The sequence below is a fragment of the Columba livia genome, chromosome 23 (assembly GCF_036013475.1).
Source record: "Columba livia isolate bColLiv1 breed racing homer chromosome 23, bColLiv1.pat.W.v2, whole genome shotgun sequence".
In the NCBI taxonomy this organism is placed as follows: Eukaryota; Metazoa; Chordata; class Aves; order Columbiformes; family Columbidae; genus Columba; species Columba livia.
Genome location: NC_088624.1, coordinates 5,090,141 through 5,106,824, shown reverse-complemented (window position 1 = coordinate 5,106,824; position 16,684 = coordinate 5,090,141). Strand labels below are relative to the sequence as shown.

The following is a 16,684-nucleotide window of genomic DNA, read 5'->3' as shown; positions in this document are numbered from 1 at the left end:
GGGTGGAATTTCTTCCACTCTACTGGGCCTTGAGTTGTGTGTGTTTAGCCAGGATTCAGCACTATCAGAGGGCCATAGTCAAGACAGCTACCCAAATCACACCACTGAATGCGTGTTCGAGCCAGGCAACCAAACTACATCTGGGAACATGATAGTTGAGGCAGGGACCAAAACCGCATGTGCGGACACCATTGTAGAGATTGGGACTCAAACAGCATTTACAGTAATCACCCCAATATTGAAAAAGAAGTAGTGGACAAGGAGGTGACTGTGTCCTTATCACGATAGAGGGAACTAACACTTAAAGGGTTTACCACATAGCAAGTGTCTAGCTTAGAGCTTTGTGTAACTTATTTTGTTAAGAAACAGAGTCTCATTGAAGAAAACAAACTCTGCAAAGATAAGAAGTTTTGCAGCAGCCAGCAGCATCCTTGAGTGGATGAGATAACTAGAGTCTTCAGCACAGGGAGGACTACGATCCAGTTAAAACCAGTCCAGAAGTGTGAGCTCCAGCCAACTCAGCATGCTAGGCCAAAAGTCAGAAAATTCATGAGCAGCCTTCAATCCCCAGACTCCAGCCCACAGCCACCAGGAGGCACTGCACAGGTGCAACAGGGAGGAGCTGGAGGAGAAGTCTATGGAAATGATTTCTTGGAACTCATTTCAATAAGAACTGACTTTTCAAGGAAAGGATATGAATATGTATAGGTGTCCCTGGGACTACTGTGAATATGTAACACCTCACTACATTTAAGCACGCATCATGCCAAGATAAATTGCACCAGATTAAAGGAAAGATCCTTCTTGCACCTGGTGTTGAATAAACATACCTTCTTTATAACCTCTCAGGTTGTAAAGTTTAATAGCCTTACAAGTTGTAAAGTTTTTCCGCATGTCAATCCTGGATTCATGAGTGAGGAGGCAGAAGAGTCTGATCAGGAAGCCAGGGAGTCTGCAGAGAGAGCAGGGCCAACAGTCAGGAACTGGAAGTTAAGGAAGCCCAACAGTGGAGATCCACTGCTAAGGACCAGGGAATTAGCAGTAGAACTGGAGGCAGGGAAACCTGAGGAAGAGGTGGTTCTGGCATTCTGGATCTCGGAGCCAGGCTGACTTGGAGGGGGCAACAGCGGGGGATTTAAGCACTGGGAAACCTGAAGCAGTATCAGGATATTTAAACAGACCCTAGGGAGCGCAGGTGACCAGGAGCCTAGTGAACAGGGCCAGCAAACAGAGGTGTTAGAGCAGCACTTTGATTGGAAGGGTGAGTGGAAAGGGCAAGGTAGCTCTGCCAGCTCCAGACATTAGTGCAGTTAATAGTTATCAGCCTCAAAGGTGGAGCCTAACTATGGTAGCCACTCAGAAGAAACGTAAATCCCCTGTATTTGCCACGAAGGAGGCAGCGACACAGACAGTGCTGCCAAGGAACATACAGCTGTCCAGACCTCCAGCTGCAAGGAATGCCAGAGTCTCAGTGGCATGGAATGGTAAAGAGAGGACAGCTCTGTGAGGTGCGAAAAGGTAGATGACCTGCTCAGCATGGTGGTGGAGCTAAAAGAGGAGGGAGAAAGGCTGCAAAGTATCAGGGAGGCAGAGAGAGAAATAGACCGGTGTGATCAAGCCCTGACCTCCCTGAGACACACAAGGAATAACCCCAAGCACCAGTACAGGTTGGGCGGACCTACTAGAAAGCAGCTCTGCAGAAATTATTTGGTCGACAACAGCCAAGAATGCCAAAGATATCCTGGCATGCATTAAGAAGAGTGTGATCAGGAAGCTAAGAGAGGTGAATCCTCCGACTCTGCTCTGCCCTAGTGAGGCTGCATCTCCAATCTGTGTCCAGTTCTGGGCTCCCCAGTTGAAGAAGGGTAAGGAATTACTAGAGGTAGTCCAGTGGCCAGCTGCAAAGATGATTAGGTTCCTAGACCACCTTTCTTATGAAGAGAGATTGAGAGAGCTGGGTCTCATCAGTCTGGAAAAGAGAAGCTGAGAGGGGATCTCATCAAAGTTTATAAACATCTCAAAAATGGATGTCAAGAGGATGGGACCAGACTCCTTTCAGTGATGCCCAGTGATAGGATGAGGGGCAATGAATATGAGGAGAAACATCTTTACTTTGAGGGTGACAGAGCCTGGAACAGGCTGCCCAGAGACATAGTGGAATCTCCTTCTCTGGAGATGTTCAAGACCCACTTGAACACATTCCTGTGCAATCTGCTCTAGGTGTACCTGCTCTAGCAGGTGGGTTGGACAAGATGATCTCCAGAGGTGCCTTCCAACCCCAATCATCCTTTGATTCTCTGATTTTTAACTGTAGTCTCTGAAAATGTGTCCTGTCAAGTGTGAGAACAAGATTCCCAGCACTGCTCTATCACCAACATCCTGGACTATATGAGCAGGACTGTAGCCAAGAGATCAGTGGGACAGATGATCCCATTCTGCTGATGCTCAACTGATGACATGTAGAACACTTTGTGGAGTTTAGGGCTCTAATGCAAGAAAAACTCTTCTACAATAAGGGAAGAAGGAGAATCTATGGAACAACAGGCCTGACAGTCTGACCTCGGAACCAGGAAGGATGGGAGTAGATCATCCTGAGTGCCGTGACATGGCATGTACAGGACAATCACGTGATCAGCCCCGTCAGCACGGGTTTATGAAAGGCAGGTCATGCTTGACTAGCCTGAACTGCTTCTACAACAAGATGACCCATTTAGTGCATTGGAGAAAGACTGTGGATGTTGTTTAGCTGCAATTTAGTAAAGCCTTTTCCAGCATTTTGCTGGAAAAATTGCTTGCACATGGGTCAGATGGGCACACTCTACACTGGGTAAAAAACTGGGTGAATGGCCAGGCCAAAAGAGTTTTGGTGAATAGAGTCAAATCAAGTTGGTGGCCGGTCATAAGTGATGCTCCCCAGGATTCAGTTTTGGGGGCAGTTGGGTATAATCTCTTCATAAATGATCTGGAGGAGAGGATCACTTGCACCCTCAAGAAGTTTGCAGATGACACCAAGATGAGTGGGACTGTTGATTTGCTTGAGAGCAGAAAGTCTTTACAGAGGGATATGGACCGGATGGATTGTTGGGCTGAGGCCAATTGTCTGAGGTTCAACAAGTCCAAGTGCTGGTCCTGCAGCAACCTCATGCAATGCTACAGTCTTGGGAAACAGCGGCTGGAAAGCTGGCTGGCAGAAAAGCACGTGGGGTGTTAGAAAATAGCTGCCCAGTGTGTGACAAATGGGAAAGAAGGCCACCAGCATCCTGGCTTGTATCAGCACTGGTGTGGCCAGCAGTACCAGGGTACTGATTGTGTCCCTGGACTGGGAACTGGTGAGATCGCCTCTCAAATCCTCGGGTCAGTTTGGGGCCCTCATGCCAAGAAAGGCGTTGAGGTGCTGGAGCGAGTTGAGAGAAGGGAACGGAGCTGGTGAGGGGCTGGAGCACAAGTGTGATGGGAGCGGCTGAGGGACCTGGGGGGTTCAGCTGGAGAACAGGAGCTGAGGGGAGACCTTCTGATCTCTGAACTGCCTGAAAGGAGATTGTAGCATGGACTTTGTTCCTCTTTTCTCCTAAGCAGCAAGTAATAGGACAAGAAGATATGGCCTCAGGTTTCCCCAGCTGAGGTTTATATTGGAAATTAGGAAAAATTTATTCACAGGGCAGGTTACCAAGCATTGGAACAGGCTGCCCAGGGAAGTGGTTGAGTAGCCGTCCCTGTAGGTGTTTATAAGACATGTAGCTGTGGTGCTTAGGGACATGGTTTAGTGCAACTAATGACCCAATGATTTTAAAGGCCTTTTAGAACCTAGTGATTCGACGAAAGAACTTGATCAACAGGACTAAGTTAAACACAGGGGGACCAGGATGGAGCAGAGTCTAATTTATGTGGCTTGGGAGAAGAGTTTGAGGGAACAAGGCTTTCTGAGGGTGGTTTAGGGAAGGATTTTATAGGAGAGCTAAATACATCTCCATAGTAGCTATGGTCATTGAACTGCATTGGATAATTCTGTCTAGCCAAAGATAGGCAGTGAACTTCATAAAGGAGAGGACAACCTAAAGCATGACTACGCATACCCAAAGCAAACCTCTGTTAACAGTCAATGCAAAACCATCCCCAACAACCCCCTCTGAAATCCCGAGAAACATGTGTCTCCTGGAATCCTATGGAGAGAATCTGCAGGGGAAGGAATGACACAGAAACAGGCTCAGATGCAGCAGCACTTTAATGATTCAAAAGATGAAAACAAGGTTGCTTTGAGTGGAGAGAGAACCAGGGGAAGATGAGAGTCTGTGCCTCATGGCTGTGGTGCACATCCCACTAGGGGTCTATTTGCTGGAGCCACAGAGGGAACAGGACCAGCAGGTCCTCCCTAGGCTAGTTTTGTGGGGCTCTCAGCCCAGGGGAGCACAGGAGAACAAGGAAACAAGAGGAACAGGAGACACTGGAAGAGGGAAAAGGCAGCATGGGCCATGCTTCCTGAGAGCCCAGGCTGACCCTGTTCTCTTGCAAGGGGTGCTGGGGTTGCTCAGCCCATCTGAAGCAAACAACCTGATGCTCTTTCCCCAGTTCAGAATCATCCTGTGTGTCCCTGGGGTCCTTCCCCAGGGTCATCAGCAGCAGCTTTAGCAGGGGAAACACCTCCTCGTGCCACAGATGCCGCTGCCCAAGCCAGAGAGACCAAAGCCCCCGGAGCTGATGGGCACTCCCTGAGAGCTGAGGATGCTGCCAACGGCAGCGGAGGTGGAGGATCCCACGGCGGTGTTCTGCGGGAAGGAGCTGAGGATGGGGCCGGGCAGGGTCACCACCACAGGGGAGGGCTGGATGTAAACATGGGAGTCCTGGCACTGCCTGACACAGGGCTCATTGCAGCTGTTGGCCAGTGGGGTTGGGCCAGAGGACTGGCAGGGCAGGCATGGGTTGTAGCAGGACATGTCTTGTGGTTGGAGCTGCACCTGGGAGAGAGGGCAGAGGGAAACAAATAGAAGAGGTGCGTGAGGAGCAGCCTGTCTCTGAACTACAAGGGAGACAAGCCAAGGCAAGATGGAGGTGAGAGCTGGAGGCTGTGTAGGTGACCCACAGGTTTCTCGCTCTGTTCAGCCCAGAACTCCCTACCTGGAGAAATGAAGTCCAGGGCAATTGTTGCATAGCCTATCACTTACTTCACCAAAGTCCCAGCCACTCATCATGCAACATTGTCTGACCCCTTTTGTCACCCCAAAGAAGAATACCATGGACCAGCATAAGACAAAGAAGCAGAAATGGGCTGAGAAAATTAGAGGCAGAAGAGGAGGAGGAGCAAAAGGAGAAAGAGCTTCAGACTTACCTTGTTCCCAAGGAGATGGATATGAGAGAAGTGGATGAGAGAGTGAGGAGAAGGACCCACTTTTATACTGCTCCTGCACCGCCCCAGGCCTCACAGTCACTGCACGTGGGCAGTAATTTTCCAACAGACTCACCTCCAAAGCAAAATATCCTACCTAATGGCACAGGTTCAGGTTTGTTTCTGTCAGTGCCACCATTTCATTTCCTCATTTCTGGCATGACCACTAGGTCTCAGGGGCTCCTTTCAAGTATCCAGATGAAAAACCTGAGGATTTCCCTGGTAGGATCACTCCATGAGTGCTGGAGGACCTGTGCAGTTAGAGGGCATGGGTCTAGGGAAATAGGATTAATTTGCACCAAGGTACACATAAGCTCTCACCAATGTAGTCCTCTCCTCTTTCCATTGATTTGTTTGGCAGTGTTGCTCACTCTCAAGGTAATCTCTGGGGGTTCTCAACCAATGGCTTCAGTAGGCTTATGGAATGAGAATGTTGCACTCTCTATGTTTTCTCAACAATCCCCACGGAGTCGCGTACCACCTTACTACATGAGGGGTGTGTTGGGGCTTGGGAGAGCACCATGTTCCTCCCATTCTCCTCGTGTTATGGTGCGCTTTGGCCACACGCTCTAGACAATGACCAGCAGGAGATACTTTTCAAAAGCACAAAGACTGTGCTGTGAGCCCCCTGAACTGTGGCAGTGCCAGCGAGAAGGTCATGCTGAAGGCAATGGCCATTGGTGCTGCCTGCAGCTGTGCACTGATGTACAGCCCAGTGCTTGGAGATGGATTTCCTAGGTCAGGGATGGAGCTGCCCTGGCAGGGAATTCAGCCCTGCACGGGACATGGATGAACAGACAGCACACACTCCTGACTTGACCAAAAACCTGACACACAGCCAATCTAAAATTAGAGTGTGACTTGCCATGGGTGGAATAGAGTCTATCCCACAAAGCTTGCCTGATGAAGGCACTCCCTTGGCCTTCTGGGATGCATCACAGCTATCTCTCTGTCTGCAGGGCAGCGAAGTGAATCGCCTGTTTGATGTGGTCTGAGAGCTGGTTTTGTACCCCAGGCACTTCTGGGCACATCTCTGCCCTGGGCATCCTCAGGGACATGGCACTGCAGGATCCTGACAGTTCTACTATGTTGGGGAAATGAAGGAAGTTTCCTTGCTTCTTTGATGGTGCTGGGTTTTTATCCAGCCCAAGGAGGCATTTGGGCTAGGGGAAAGGATGTGCACTTAAGCCCTAACGCCCGAGAGAAGGCCAGATTTTCAGAGCCATTTTGCTCCTCACAGCTGCTGCCATGGCATCCACCCCACCATCTGTCACATGAAGCTGAAGTCAGCATACCTGAAATCCAGGGACTCTACTCTGCTACTCACTTTCTTCCCTGTCATCAGGTCTTGAACACTCAGTTTTTCCAGTGTGATAGCTATGGCTGTCCTTAATTCCAATGTTCCTAACCAATTCTTCCCTCTTAGGGGCAGATGTACATCACCCGTCCTTTCACCACGATGGAATCAAGGGATATTGAGGTTGGAAGGAACTTCAGAAGATCTTCTAGTTCAGCCATTCCCACTGAAAGCACAGTCAGCCTTTGAAAGATGATCAGGGCCAAGTCCTGTCAAGCTCTGAATACCTACAAGGATGGAGAAGCTATAACCTGTTTGTGACAACACCAGATGGTGCATGACCACCCTCACACTAGCAAAGTATTTTCTGACATTTCTCTGGAATTTCCCATATTGCAATAGGTGCCTATTACCACTTTTTCCTTCTCTGGAACAGGACTCAGGGGAGTCTGGCTCTTTGTTCAGGAGCTGGATGTTTAGATAGCAAATCCTGTAAGTAAATACCAATGCCAAGAGCCCTTGGAGTACCTCTGCCTTTCCTATAACTCCGTCCCCACTGAAGCTGCTCCGTTCAGCCTTTGCACAAGCCTCCCTTTTGCTGCTGAATACCTGGAGAAAGACCTTCTTACACTCCACATGGTTTGCCTGGTTCAATAACATGTGGGCTTTGGCTTTCCTAACTCCAATCCTGCATAGTCAGACAACCTGGAAAATGTTGTCCCCAGAGCAAAGGGCATCAAGGGGAAGACAGATGAAATCATTGGCACAGACTGTCTACAAGCAGATGCAATGGCCACTGACCATTGGATCAAGCACAGAGAGAGGGAGAAGAGAGATGTGAGTGGAATGTCCTTAGTGAAGTGGAGTTGTTGGTTCCTCTGCAGACACGTGCAGCACAGGCCAGAGCTGGGCCTCTTCCTGCAAAGGGAGTTGCAAACAATTCACCACCCCAAGACAACATCCCCTGCCAGCAATGGACCCCTGCAGAACTTGGGAGTCAACTTCTCCTGCACTGACAAGACACTGCCCAGGACACACTCGGACTGTAATCCCACCACATGAAAGAACTTGTGTGGTAGAATAAGCATGTCAGAAATGAGGAAGTTAAATGGCATCATTTATGAAAACTCAAACGCAACCAGTTCAATTAGGTAGGATATTTTGCTTTGGAGGTGAGTCTGTTGGAAAATTACTGCCATGTGCAGTGACTGTGGGCCTGGGGCGGTGCAGGAGTAGTATAAAAGTGGGTCCTTCTCCTCACTCTCTCATCCACTCCTCTCGCCTCCAGCTCTTTGGGAACAAGGTGAGTCTGAAGCTCTTTCTCCTGCTCCTTATCTTACATCCAGGATTTCAATGCACACTCTCTGTCTTGTGCTGCGTCATGGGGCTACTTATCACAGGAGAGGGAAAGGGGCAGAAGATGGAACACAGAAATGGGATAGGGTTTGGACAAGCTGAGCTATCATCTAGGTGGTGAACTCCCTAGGCTTGGTTGCCCTTAGGAGGGATCTTTTGGATTGAGGGTAAGGTGAAAACTGTGGGCCTCACTTCTGCAATGCTTCCACCTCCCATCTCAAGTTTACGTGCCCATTTGTCCTACAATGAGTCCAAGAACCGATTATCATGGGAGTGGGAAGGGCTCAGAAGGTGTGACATGGAGAGGAGCTGTGCTTGGTTTAGGTGTCTCCTGAGCTGTCGGCTAGGAAGGGATCTCCCTGGGCTTGGTTGCTACTGACAGGGTTCTTTTGGGCTAAAAAGGAAGGTCAATCCCATAGACCTCCCTACACAGCCTCCAGCTCTCTTCTCCAGCTTGTGTTTTCCAATGTTTTGGGGTGACAAGTTGCTCTTCATCACCCCTTGTGATTGTTTTCCCCTGCCCTCTCTCCCAGGTGCAGCTCCAGTCACAAGATATGTCCTGCTACAACCCGTGCCTGCCCTGCCAGTCCTCTGGCCCAACCCCACTGGCCAACAGCTGCAATGAGCCCTGTGTCAGGCAGTGCCAGGACTCCCATGTTTACATCCAGCCGTCCCCTGTGGTGGTGACCCTGCCCGGCCCCATCCTCAGCTCCTTCCCTCAGAACACCGCCGTGGGATCCTCCACCTCCGCTGCCGTTGGCAGCATCCTCAGCTCTCAGGGAGTGCCCATCAGCTCCGGGGGCTTTGGTCTCTCTGGCTTGGGCAGCGGCATCTGTGGCACGAGGAAGCGTTTCCCCTGCTAAAGCTGCTGGTGATGGCCCTGGGGAAGGACCTCAGGGACACACAAGATGATACTGGACTGGAGACAGAGAATCAGGTTGTTGGTTCCAGAGGGGCTGAGCAACTCCAGCACCCCTTGCAAAAGGACAGGGCCAGCCTGGGATCTCAGAAAGCATGACCCATGCCACCTTTCCCCTCTTCCAGTGTCTCCTGTTCCTCTTGTGTCCTTGTTTTATTGTGCTCCCCTGGGCTGTGAGTCCCACTAAGCCAGCCTAAGGAGGACCTGCTGGCCCTGCTCCCTCAGTGGGGCAGACAAATAAATATCTGGCAGGGTCTCCACCACAGCCATGGGTCACAGACTCCTGTCTGCCCCTGGTGCTCCTTGCACTGGGGTCTCCACTTGGATCAACCTAATTTTCCTCTTTTGCCCCATTAAAGTTCTGCTGCATCACAGCTCATGCCTGTGTGTCTTTCTTTCCCCTGCAGATGCTCTCACATGATGCCCAGGGCCAGACCTGGTCTTCAGGTGTGGTTCTGGGAAGGGGTTGTTGAAAATGGTTTTGCAGTGGCTGTTAACACAGGCTTGCTGTGAGTGTGCTTAGCCTTACTTAGGGTCACCCTCTCCTTTCTAAACTTCACCAGCCATCTGGGATTTGATAGAAATCTATGACAGAGTTCAATGACCATTCCTTCTCTAGAATGATTTTATACCTCTCACCAAAACATTCTCTACTCCACGCTCAGTGAGCCTTGTGCCCTCATCCTCTCCTCCTCAGAGAATTGCTCCAGCCTTCACACCATCCTGGCTCTGCAGCTTGTACCACTTGGTCAAGTTCTTTCTTGCATGAGAGATGTCATCTGATGAGTGCTAAGCAGACTGGGAGCTTAGGTTTTTTAAAGGAACTTCGAGTAACATGATGTACTGACAGATATCCCTGCCCACAGCAGGAAGGTTGTGTCACAGAGGCATCCAAAAATAAGTTTAGTCAGGCAATAAGCTCCAAACAGACTTTATTCTAACCAGAACTGTTTGCAAAACAAGAACAAATGGGGTTCATCCAAAATTTTTCAGTACTCCCACAACATCATAAAACTTCTTCTAATACCAGTTAGGAATTGATTACTACACAGCAGACTCAAACTCAAGGATGTCAGATCCCAATACTCTAGAGTGATGACTCAAAATGTGCATCTTCCCAAACCATTAGAAAGTGAGCCTCTCAAGAGTACCCAGATTGCTTTTGAGTTTGGCGAGGCGTCTCAGTCCCCAAGGAATGTTCCTTAGATGGCCAGTCTAAGAAGGAGAGTCTTCGCAGACCCACTGCTGCTGTTTCTACTTAATGAAAACAAGAGCAGCTACAGAACATCATGGACATCTGCAAGAAAAGGCCCAGTTTTCACTTTACTGGGAAGAACCCAATTCATTTGGGCAAAATAATGCCTTCAAGACTAGCATGAAGTGGCTAGAGAGTGTAAAAAATATCTACAGCGAAACAAAACAAAGGCCTGTCTGAGGTCAATGCAAGGATCCAAAGAGAAGCAGAGAAAGGCAGAATCACCTCTCTCTGGCCCCTCTTCTTTTTTGCAGCCCAGTATACAATTGACTTTCTGAGCTGTGAGCAGATTCCTTGCTGATGTCCAGGTTTTCATCCACTAGTACCCCCAATTCCTTCTCCACAGGGCTACAATGAATCCCTTCATCCCCCAGCCTGCATTGATACCAGGGGATGGCCCACCCCATTTGCAGGACCTTGCACTGAGCCTTATTGAACCTCATGAGTTTCACATGGACCCACTTGTCAAGCTTCCAAAGTTGATCCCTTTTGATGCTTCAGCACTGCTGAGACCACAGCTGCCATGATGAGTGTCCTGTTCATGGCTCCCCAGTATGAGACATGCACAGCCATACTGGTTAGAGTCCATCAAGAAGCCACGGAGCCCATGAAGTGACTGGAGCCCCCGAGGCAGGAGGACCTGTGAGAGGTGGGGTTGTTCACCCTGGAAGAGAGAAGTCCCCAGGACATGCTTCCTAGCGATAGGTAAAAGAGCTGATGGGAAGGAGTTAAGAACATAGAGCCAGGCACTCCTGAGTCATATCCAGTGGATGGATGAGAGGTCATGGGCACCTCTTGTAATACAGGAAATTCCACAGAAACATCAGAAAATACTTTGTTAGTGTGAGGGTGGTCAAGCACCATCTGGGTTTGCCACAGACATGTTGTGGCTTCTGCATCCTTGTAGATATTCAGAGTTTGACAGGACTTGGCCCTGAGCATCCTCCAAAGGATGACTGTGCTTTTACCTGGGCTGGTCAGACTAGGCTATCTCTTGAGGTCCTTTCTAATGTCAAGGATCCTGTGATTCTGTCATGGGGAAAGGACGGGTGATGCACAGCTGCCCCTAAGAGGGAAGGAGTGATCAGGAACATTGGAATCAAGGGAAGCCTTGATTTTCAGAGTGGGGAAACACTGGAGTTCACAACTTGATGGCAGGGAGGAGCAAGAATAGAGCCCTTGGACTTGAGACATGCTGACTTCAACCTAGTTAGGCAGCTGGTAGGGAGGATGCCATGGTGGCAGCTGTGAAGCACAAAAGAGTTCAGAAAAGCTGGCAGCACCTCAGGGACCTCGTGGTCCAAGAGCAAGAAGTGTCCAGCCACTTACTCAGGAAAAGAAGCAGACATCTCAGCAGACTGGCTTTGGCTAAGTGGGTTAGTGTGCTGATGTGACTGAAAATGAGTTAATTTTCTTCATGCAGTTAGAAAACTTTCTTCTTCATAGCTAGCACTGTCATTACTTGGACTTGGTTTCAGAAAAAGAGATAACATCCCAGCACAAAGTTAATGTTTTTAATTGCTCTGGTCTGAGAGCAAAGGACATTTTGAGCACTCTGCCCATGGGTGTGAGGCAGTGAGGAAGGGGGGATGGATGGGGCAGAGCTTGACTGACATCCTGACTGCACAGTAAGAGTATTTGAGCCCATTAGTGTCAGGCTTCATACTCAAGGAGTCAGGACCTTCTGGTTTCTCCCTCTCTCTTGCTTACCCTGGGGCGCAGCCAGGGCAGTTTGCTTCAGGAAGTTTAGTTCAGCATGTTGCTGTTTTGCAGAGGCCTCTGAGCCTTTCTGGCATTTTCCTCTTTCTTCTCTCTTTGGGATCAGCTTTTGGGACTGAGTTGCTTCCTGGGGCTGGCTGCTCAGTGTGCAAGGAATTCATTGAGGAATTGTGTTGATTATCTTTTATTTCATTTTATATATAAATTTACTAATAGTGGATTAGTATTTTATAATTTTATTAAACTGTGTTTTTCTCAATCCAAGTTTTTCCCTCTCTTTCGATTTTCTCCCCTATTGGGGTGTAGGGGAAAGGGGGTGAGTGAGCAGCTACCATGGTTGTGTTGAAGCTCGGGATAAACCATGATGGGTAGTCAAGAAGATGCACCACAACCAAAAGGCAAAATTCCAGAGGTGGAAGGAGGGAAAAGCTGCTAAGGAGGAATGTGGAAATAATTCCTAGGTATGTTGGGCCACTGCTAGAAAAGCCAAAGTTCAGCGTGCTTTGAGTCTTGCAAGGGGCACCAAGAGCCCCTTAGTAGGCGTAATTAAATTTATACAGTCCTAAAATTCCATTCGGCCCTTTGTAAGGCAACTGCAAGGCTGATGTGGACCCTGGTGAAAATGAGTTGGACACCCCTGATCTAAACCATCTAAACGACAGGGCCACCAGAGGCTCCTGGCATTCAAGCAGGACAAAAAGGCAAGTCCTGCATCTAAAGAATAAGAATGTCTTGCATCAGTATAGACTGAACTATGATCTTAGAGGCCTCAACCCTCCTTAGGGTAGATGTGCCTTTGGGGCTTGATCATCTCTGAGGAGAGACCCAGTGGTGGAAGGGAACGGAAACAAAGGTATCATATTCATGACCAGAGACGAGGCTGTGGTAGGGGACTTTCCTGAATGCTTCCTGGAGGGAAAAAAAGGGTTGTGGAATGGATGTCCCCACCAGCTGGGACTCATTCCTAGGTCTCACACTATATATCTTGTCCTGGGCTTCCACATAACTCCTTTCCTATGCCTCAAAGGCCTTGTCAGCTTGGAGCACATCCCAATACAGATGGAGAGGCGTGAAGCTTCTCTCATCCCCTCAGTGAGTGAAGACTGTCAGGACCCTGCAGTGCCATGTGCTGGGGATGCTCAGGGACTGGACGGGATCTGAAGGGACCTGGGTAGAAAAACAGCTCTGAGACAACTTCAAGGAGGCGATGCGCTTCCCTGCCCTGCAGACATGGAGTCAGCTGGGACGCATCCCAGCAGGCCAACGGAGTGCCTTCAGCAGGCAAGCTTCCTGGGATAGACTCTCCCTACCCACTGTGAGTCACACTCTAGCTTTAGATTGGCCATGTGTCATGCTTCTGTTGTGAGTCCAAGCCAGGAGTGCATGCTGCTTGCAGGCCTATATCCCACACAGGGATAAATTCCCTGAGGCCAGGGCAGCTCCATCCCAGCCCCGGGAAAACCAGCTCTGACCTTTGGGCTGGACCCGAGTACGCAGCTCCTGGAAGCCCTAATGGCCTTTGGTCTCAGTGTGACCTTCTTGCCGACACTCCCACAGCTCAAGGGGCTCACAGGGTGGCCAGAGTGTTTGGAAATGTGCCCAAGCCATTGTGTCTGTAGCTGGTCAGGTCCAAAGTGTACAGCCAAAGTGCATTGTGGTGTGAGCAGAGTGGGAGGAATAAGACATTGTCCTGAGCCCCTAAATGCCCCTCATTTGTCAGGAAAAAACCAGCCCCATGGGGCTGTACACAGAGCATATTTTTGGCAGGTTCTGATGTTTTCTCACACAGGAAATCCTTGCGCTTCTCATATGGTACTTGAAATGAGAGGCTGTGGCCTGGAGGGCATGGCAGCAATGCGGAATTGAAATGGGAGCGTTGACAGAAACCAAAACACAACCTGTGTCATTAATTAGGATATTTTGCTTTGGAAGTGAGTCTGTTGGAAAATTACTGCCCGCGTGCAGTGACTGTGGGCCTGGGGCGGTGCAGGAGCAGTATAAAAGTGGGTCCTGCACCTCACTCTCGCATCCACTCCTCTCGCCTCCCTCTTCTTGGAACTGAGGTGAGTCGGACAACCATTCTCCTCCTCTTCCTCCTCCTCCTCTGGGGTTTCTTTGTTCCTTTGTCCCATGCAGGGTGTTGAGGCTGCTTGCCATGGGAGCAGAGAGGGGGCAGAACGTATGACAAGGAGAGACTCTGGAGTGTGGCTGAAGTGTCTCCTGAGCTATGGGATACGTGGGTATCTCCCTGGTCACTCTTGGCAGGGCTCTTCTGAGGGAAAAGCCTGTGGGTCACCTACACAGCCTCCAACTCTCATCTCCAGTTTGTTCCTTGGCTCTCTCATGGTTGGGACAAAGGCTGATACTATGTCATCCCTCACGCTCAGCCTCCCCCTGTCCTCTCTCCCAGGTGCAGCTCCAGCCACAAGACATGTCCTGCTACAACCCGTGCCTGCCCTGCCAGCCCTGCGGCCCAACCCCGCTGGCCAACAGCTGCAATGAGCCCTGTGTCAGGCAGTGCCAGGACTCTCACGTTTACATCCAGCCCTCGCCCGTGGTGGTGACCCTGCCCGGCCCCATCCTCAGCTCCTTCCCGCAGAACACCGCCGTGGGCTCCTCCACCTCCGCTGCCGTTGGCAGCATCCTCAGCTCTCAGGGAGTGCCCATCAACTCCGGGGGCTTTGGCCTGTCTGGCTTGGGCAGCGGCATCTGCGGCACGAGGAGGTGTTTCCCCTGCTAAAGCTGCTGGTGATGGCGCTGGGAAAGGAAACCAGGGACCTAAAGGATAGGGCTGGACCGGAGACAAATCATCAGGTTGTTCCTTTCAGACGGGCTGAGCAAGCCCAGCACCCTTTGTAAAAAGACAGGGCCAGCCTGGGCTCTCAGAAAGCACAGCCCATGCCGTCTTTCCCTTCTCCCCATGTCTTCTCTCCCTCTTGTGTCTCTGGTCTCTTGTGCTCCCCTGGGCTGTGAGCCCCACAAAGCCAGCCTAGGGAGGACCTGCTGGCCCTCCTCCCTCTGTGGGACAGGCAGATGGACACCTGGCTGGGAGTGCATTACAACCATGGGTCACATACTCCTGTCTGGCCCCGTTGTTCTCGCTACTGGAGCTGCGCCTCAGAGCCACCTTATCTGGTTTTCTTTTTGACTCATTAAAGTTCTTCTGCATCCCAGCCCATGCATTTGCCTCATCCTTCTCAGGCCTGGTTCTCAGATCAGGTTGTTGGAGAAGGTTGTGCAGTGATTGTCAACTACTTTGGTATTGACTATACTTAGTCATGACTTGCGTGTAGCCTCTGGTTTCTAAACTTCTATGTGCATGTGGGGTATGCTGGGGTAGAAAAACACGAGGGAGTTCAGTCACTCCATCACTTTGTTTAATACACCTTTTCTTTTTCCTTTGGAAACTTAACATTTTGAAGTTAGTAGTCAGGAGAAGGAGGAATTAATGTGGTATTGACAAGGCAGAGGCAATACTGTCCCAGGAAAGCCCAGGACAACCTGTCCTAACCCCAGCCTTGAGACGTAGAATTTTGGGGTGAGGGAAAGACCAGGTGGAAAAGAAAAGCTGGAGAACAGGAAGGGAAAATACTGCCACACCATCTCTGGGAAAACTTGTCCCAAGACCTGGCGTGCACAGATCGTACGATCTTCTAGTAGGTGCGGAGATGCCTTCTGCAGTCCTTTCTTACCTTACTCAGAGCAACCAGGACAGCTCCTGCACGCTGCCTGTCTTCTTGCCTGAGAACCTGAGCTCCTTCTCCTCATTGCTGGCCCTCTATCCGGTGGGCCAAGAAGGCACAAAAAGGCTGTCCTGGCACCATAGGATCAGAGCATAATCAAGTTGCAAATGACCTTCAGAGATCATTGGTCTCAAGCCATGAGTGCCTGTCCTGGTTTTGTTTAAAACAAGACTAGTTTCTCTTGTAGTGAATTTTCCTTTCAGCTAAGTTCTTCTAAGTAACTGCACTTTTCTGAATTTGGCTGCATGTTTTTTGAGACTCTTCGCTCTGGAGCTCATAACGGTAGCAATGACATGCAGGAGAGGCCCAGGTTTACACTTATTGCTATGGCAGTCAAGGTTACTGATAAATATTGCACGTCCCATAAGTGAGAGGGGTGTATTTGCAAGGAGGAGCAAACAGAACAGGTGACTAAAATTGACCGAGTATTCCGCCCCACACACATCATACACCCTATAAGAGTGAGAGATCACAAGGGTCTTGTCCTCTTCAATCATGGCCGGCATCTGAAGAGGACCCTGCCTGTCGTGCCTGCTATCCTAGGCCTGGTTCCAGACCCTGCACCTCTGAATCCAGTTCTGGTTAGTCGAGGAGTCCAGCCCAGGTCTTCCGGGTGCCTGTCCTGCAGCTGAGAGGGTGAAAAATCATGGACTCCACACAATCCAATATGAATTCAAGCAAAACCATTTATTACAGAAACAAGCCTCATTATATATGCAGTTATTTCCTGATCACGCATCCATGCTACAAGCATGCATTCGCTGATTGGATATTGTCTATGTTCATGAGCTGCCCACGCGCCCGAGTCTCACTGCTAATAGGTCTCTTGATTTATGTCTTCTTGAGGCCCTGTCATTGCAGAACTGCCTCACTCCCACAGCAGCTCCTGTTTTCAGCTTTCCCAGGTGGCCTTGAAATTCCTTTGGGCCTGGCTAGTTCAGTAACAAATCTCCATCTAACAGAAACCCATCCACACATTAACTTCAAGAAATTCCCTCAAATCTCCCACATGCAG

General features: G+C 49.8%; 2 protein-coding genes across 2 annotated transcripts; one reads left to right on the top strand and one right to left on the bottom strand.

Moving 5' to 3' along the window:
• Nucleotides 1–4,204: 4,204 nt before the first annotated feature.
• LOC102089593 (feather keratin 1) lies at nucleotides 4,205–5,354 on the bottom strand. The gene is made up of 2 exons (XM_065039901.1): nucleotides 5,324–5,354; nucleotides 4,205–4,952 (listed from the first exon to the last, which is right to left on the bottom strand). The coding sequence occupies exon 2, from the start codon at nucleotides 4,929–4,931 to the stop codon at nucleotides 4,623–4,625; it is 309 nt and encodes a 102-aa protein (XP_064895973.1). The 5' UTR covers nucleotides 4,932–4,952; nucleotides 5,324–5,354; the 3' UTR covers nucleotides 4,205–4,622.
• Nucleotides 5,355–13,966: 8,612 nt separating this feature from the next.
• LOC135576179 (feather keratin 1-like) lies at nucleotides 13,967–15,099 on the top strand. Its single transcript, XM_065039900.1, has 2 exons — nucleotides 13,967–13,989; nucleotides 14,337–15,099. Exon 2 carries the CDS (start codon nucleotides 14,358–14,360, stop codon nucleotides 14,664–14,666), a length of 309 nt encoding a protein of 102 aa, XP_064895972.1. The 5' UTR covers nucleotides 13,967–13,989; nucleotides 14,337–14,357; the 3' UTR covers nucleotides 14,667–15,099.
• The last annotated feature ends 1,585 nt before the right edge of the window (nucleotides 15,100–16,684 follow it).